Raw genomic sequence first — 2059 nt, 5'->3', positions numbered from 1 at the left:
GGCAAAGGGGATATTTGGGAATGATTGAGAGTAATAGTATTCTTCAAGGGGAATTATTTGCTATTTGGAGAGGATATCTCTTAGCTTGGGATGTGGGTCAACGAGATGTTATTTGTGAAACGGATTGTGTGGAAGCATTTAATCTTGTTACTAATCACCAATATGGTTTTGGGTTTATTGATCCATTGGTGCTCAAAATAAGAGACATCATGCATTGGAATTGACATGTTGACTTTTGTTTGATTATGAGAGATGCAAACACGGTGGCAGATACTATGGCAAAGACGGCGATGAAGTTACAACTTTCTCATGTAGAGCTTCTTTCACTTTGGGAGGAGTTTAAGAATAGTCTTAAAAAAAACGGTCTCTCTATTTAAACAGATCATTTGTTTTGTTTTTCTTTGTTTAGTTTATTTCAGTCACCAAAAAAAATTCACGTATTTAATATAAAAAAATAATTATTTTTATTAATATAATATTATGTAATTAAATACATGTGTAAAACTATTTTATAGTGATAGTGTATCAAAATTAAATTCATACTTTTATCATTACAAAGATCTGTCAGGTAGCGGCAGTTTAATAATAATCTATTTTAAAAATGCCGCTATATGCCACTTTGTGGCCGTTATGGCAGGGGGTTGGAGATAGTTATATATCGAATATATCAAAATTAAATTCTATTATATACTAATACCATTGCGGCCGGAATAACTTATACTACTGTATTATGGTTCCAATTCGAATTCTCTAGAGATGGAAGAAAAATTCAATATCTAATCATGTATCAAGTCTCATCCGAGGCACATATCAATAAAAAACCTAAAAAAAATGGTAAAATAGTTTGGCTAAAGAGACAAGTGTAAAAATGCCATTATTTGAATGCTAAATAGCCAGCAGGTAGAAACAAGTTATGTGTGCTAACATATATTAAGCATAAGTTAATTAACTTTATGAATAAAAAAATTTCCATCAAGATATATATCTTCCTCTTATACCTCAAGCGTAAGGATCTATCATATCAGAAACATTCCACTCTTTGTACCTGCATAGAGTGCAAATTTCATTATATATATATAATCAATGCCAATTCACACACACATATATATAGGATTCTAATATGACTATACTATGGTGATTATATTGAATATGTAAGTATTGTTAAAATTAAAGACATATTTTTTTAAGTAATATTTTTAAAAAAGTATTATTCAATAAAAAATTATTATTTTAATTTTAACAGTATTTTTTTAAAATATTATAGTTACTGTAATCATCATAATATATATAATACGACTTAATCATTGAACTTACGATCCATCAGGAAATTGCCTTCGGATAGTGAAGGGTAAGACCCCCTCGCGAAGCTCCTTTATTGCAATCTTTGACAATTCATGGTAAAAAAGGAATCAAAGGTTACTTAACAAAAGAAAAAATGATATGAATGCTATCTGTCTATCGAAAAGTTTTGAATAATAAAAAGTTGATAGGTTGAAATGAAATGAGTGACACCTAATATTCATATGATATGGATAAAACACAATGATTATATAACTAATTACTATGCCATAAACAAAAGTAAGAGCTAACCCTAACTAATCCTAAGATTATTAACTAATTAAATTAAGTACAAACCCTAAAGTTAGATCTTAACAAACTTAACTTAATGTCTATGACCTATTACTTTGACTCAATATTCAACAAATAAGGAAGTGTATATTAAAGTTAGAGTTAGATTTAGACCGTTTCGAAGTCTAAATTTATGGTTTATATATCAAGAATTTCTAAGAATGGTTAAGAAAAAATGTAGAGATTTAGAGGAGGTACAATTTACAGATAATTGAAGACGTCGAAAGATCCTCTAAAAAGGTGGCATAAAAAAAATTTGGTAATATAAATAAGAAAATTATGAAGTTTAAAGAAAAGATCAAGAAAGTAGATAATATAGTAAGCAATGGAGTATATAATAAAATGGTGGAGTATATAATAACTTGATACAGTATTTTCTAAAAATTAACTTGTTATTAAAAAATAAATAAAAAAAAACAAAAAATAGAAC

At 27.8% G+C, this 2059-nt stretch overlaps 1 protein-coding gene across 3 annotated transcripts in view; it reads right to left on the bottom strand.

Annotated features, from left to right (window-relative positions):
• The window catches only part of LOC107633694 (DNA-directed RNA polymerases II and V subunit 6B-like), a 4640-nt gene continuing 3315 nt past the window's right edge, over positions 735-2059 (bottom strand). For all 3 annotated transcript variants that reach the window (XM_021119359.1, XM_021119358.1, XM_021119360.1), the window contains exons 5-6: positions 1315-1382; positions 735-1045 (exon numbers count right to left, since the gene is read on the bottom strand). In XM_021119359.1, coding sequence (XP_020975018.1) covers positions 1000-1045; positions 1315-1382 — 114 coding nt within the window. In that variant the 3' untranslated portion in view covers positions 735-999. The remainder of the gene's footprint in view (positions 1046-1314; positions 1383-2059) is intronic.

Source organism: Arachis ipaensis, chromosome B03 (assembly GCF_000816755.2).
Source record: "Arachis ipaensis cultivar K30076 chromosome B03, Araip1.1, whole genome shotgun sequence".
Classification (NCBI taxonomy): Eukaryota; Viridiplantae; Streptophyta; class Magnoliopsida; order Fabales; family Fabaceae; genus Arachis; species Arachis ipaensis.
The sequence above is the reverse complement of the archived record's forward strand: the minus strand, read 5'-3'. Positions and strand labels throughout refer to the sequence as shown.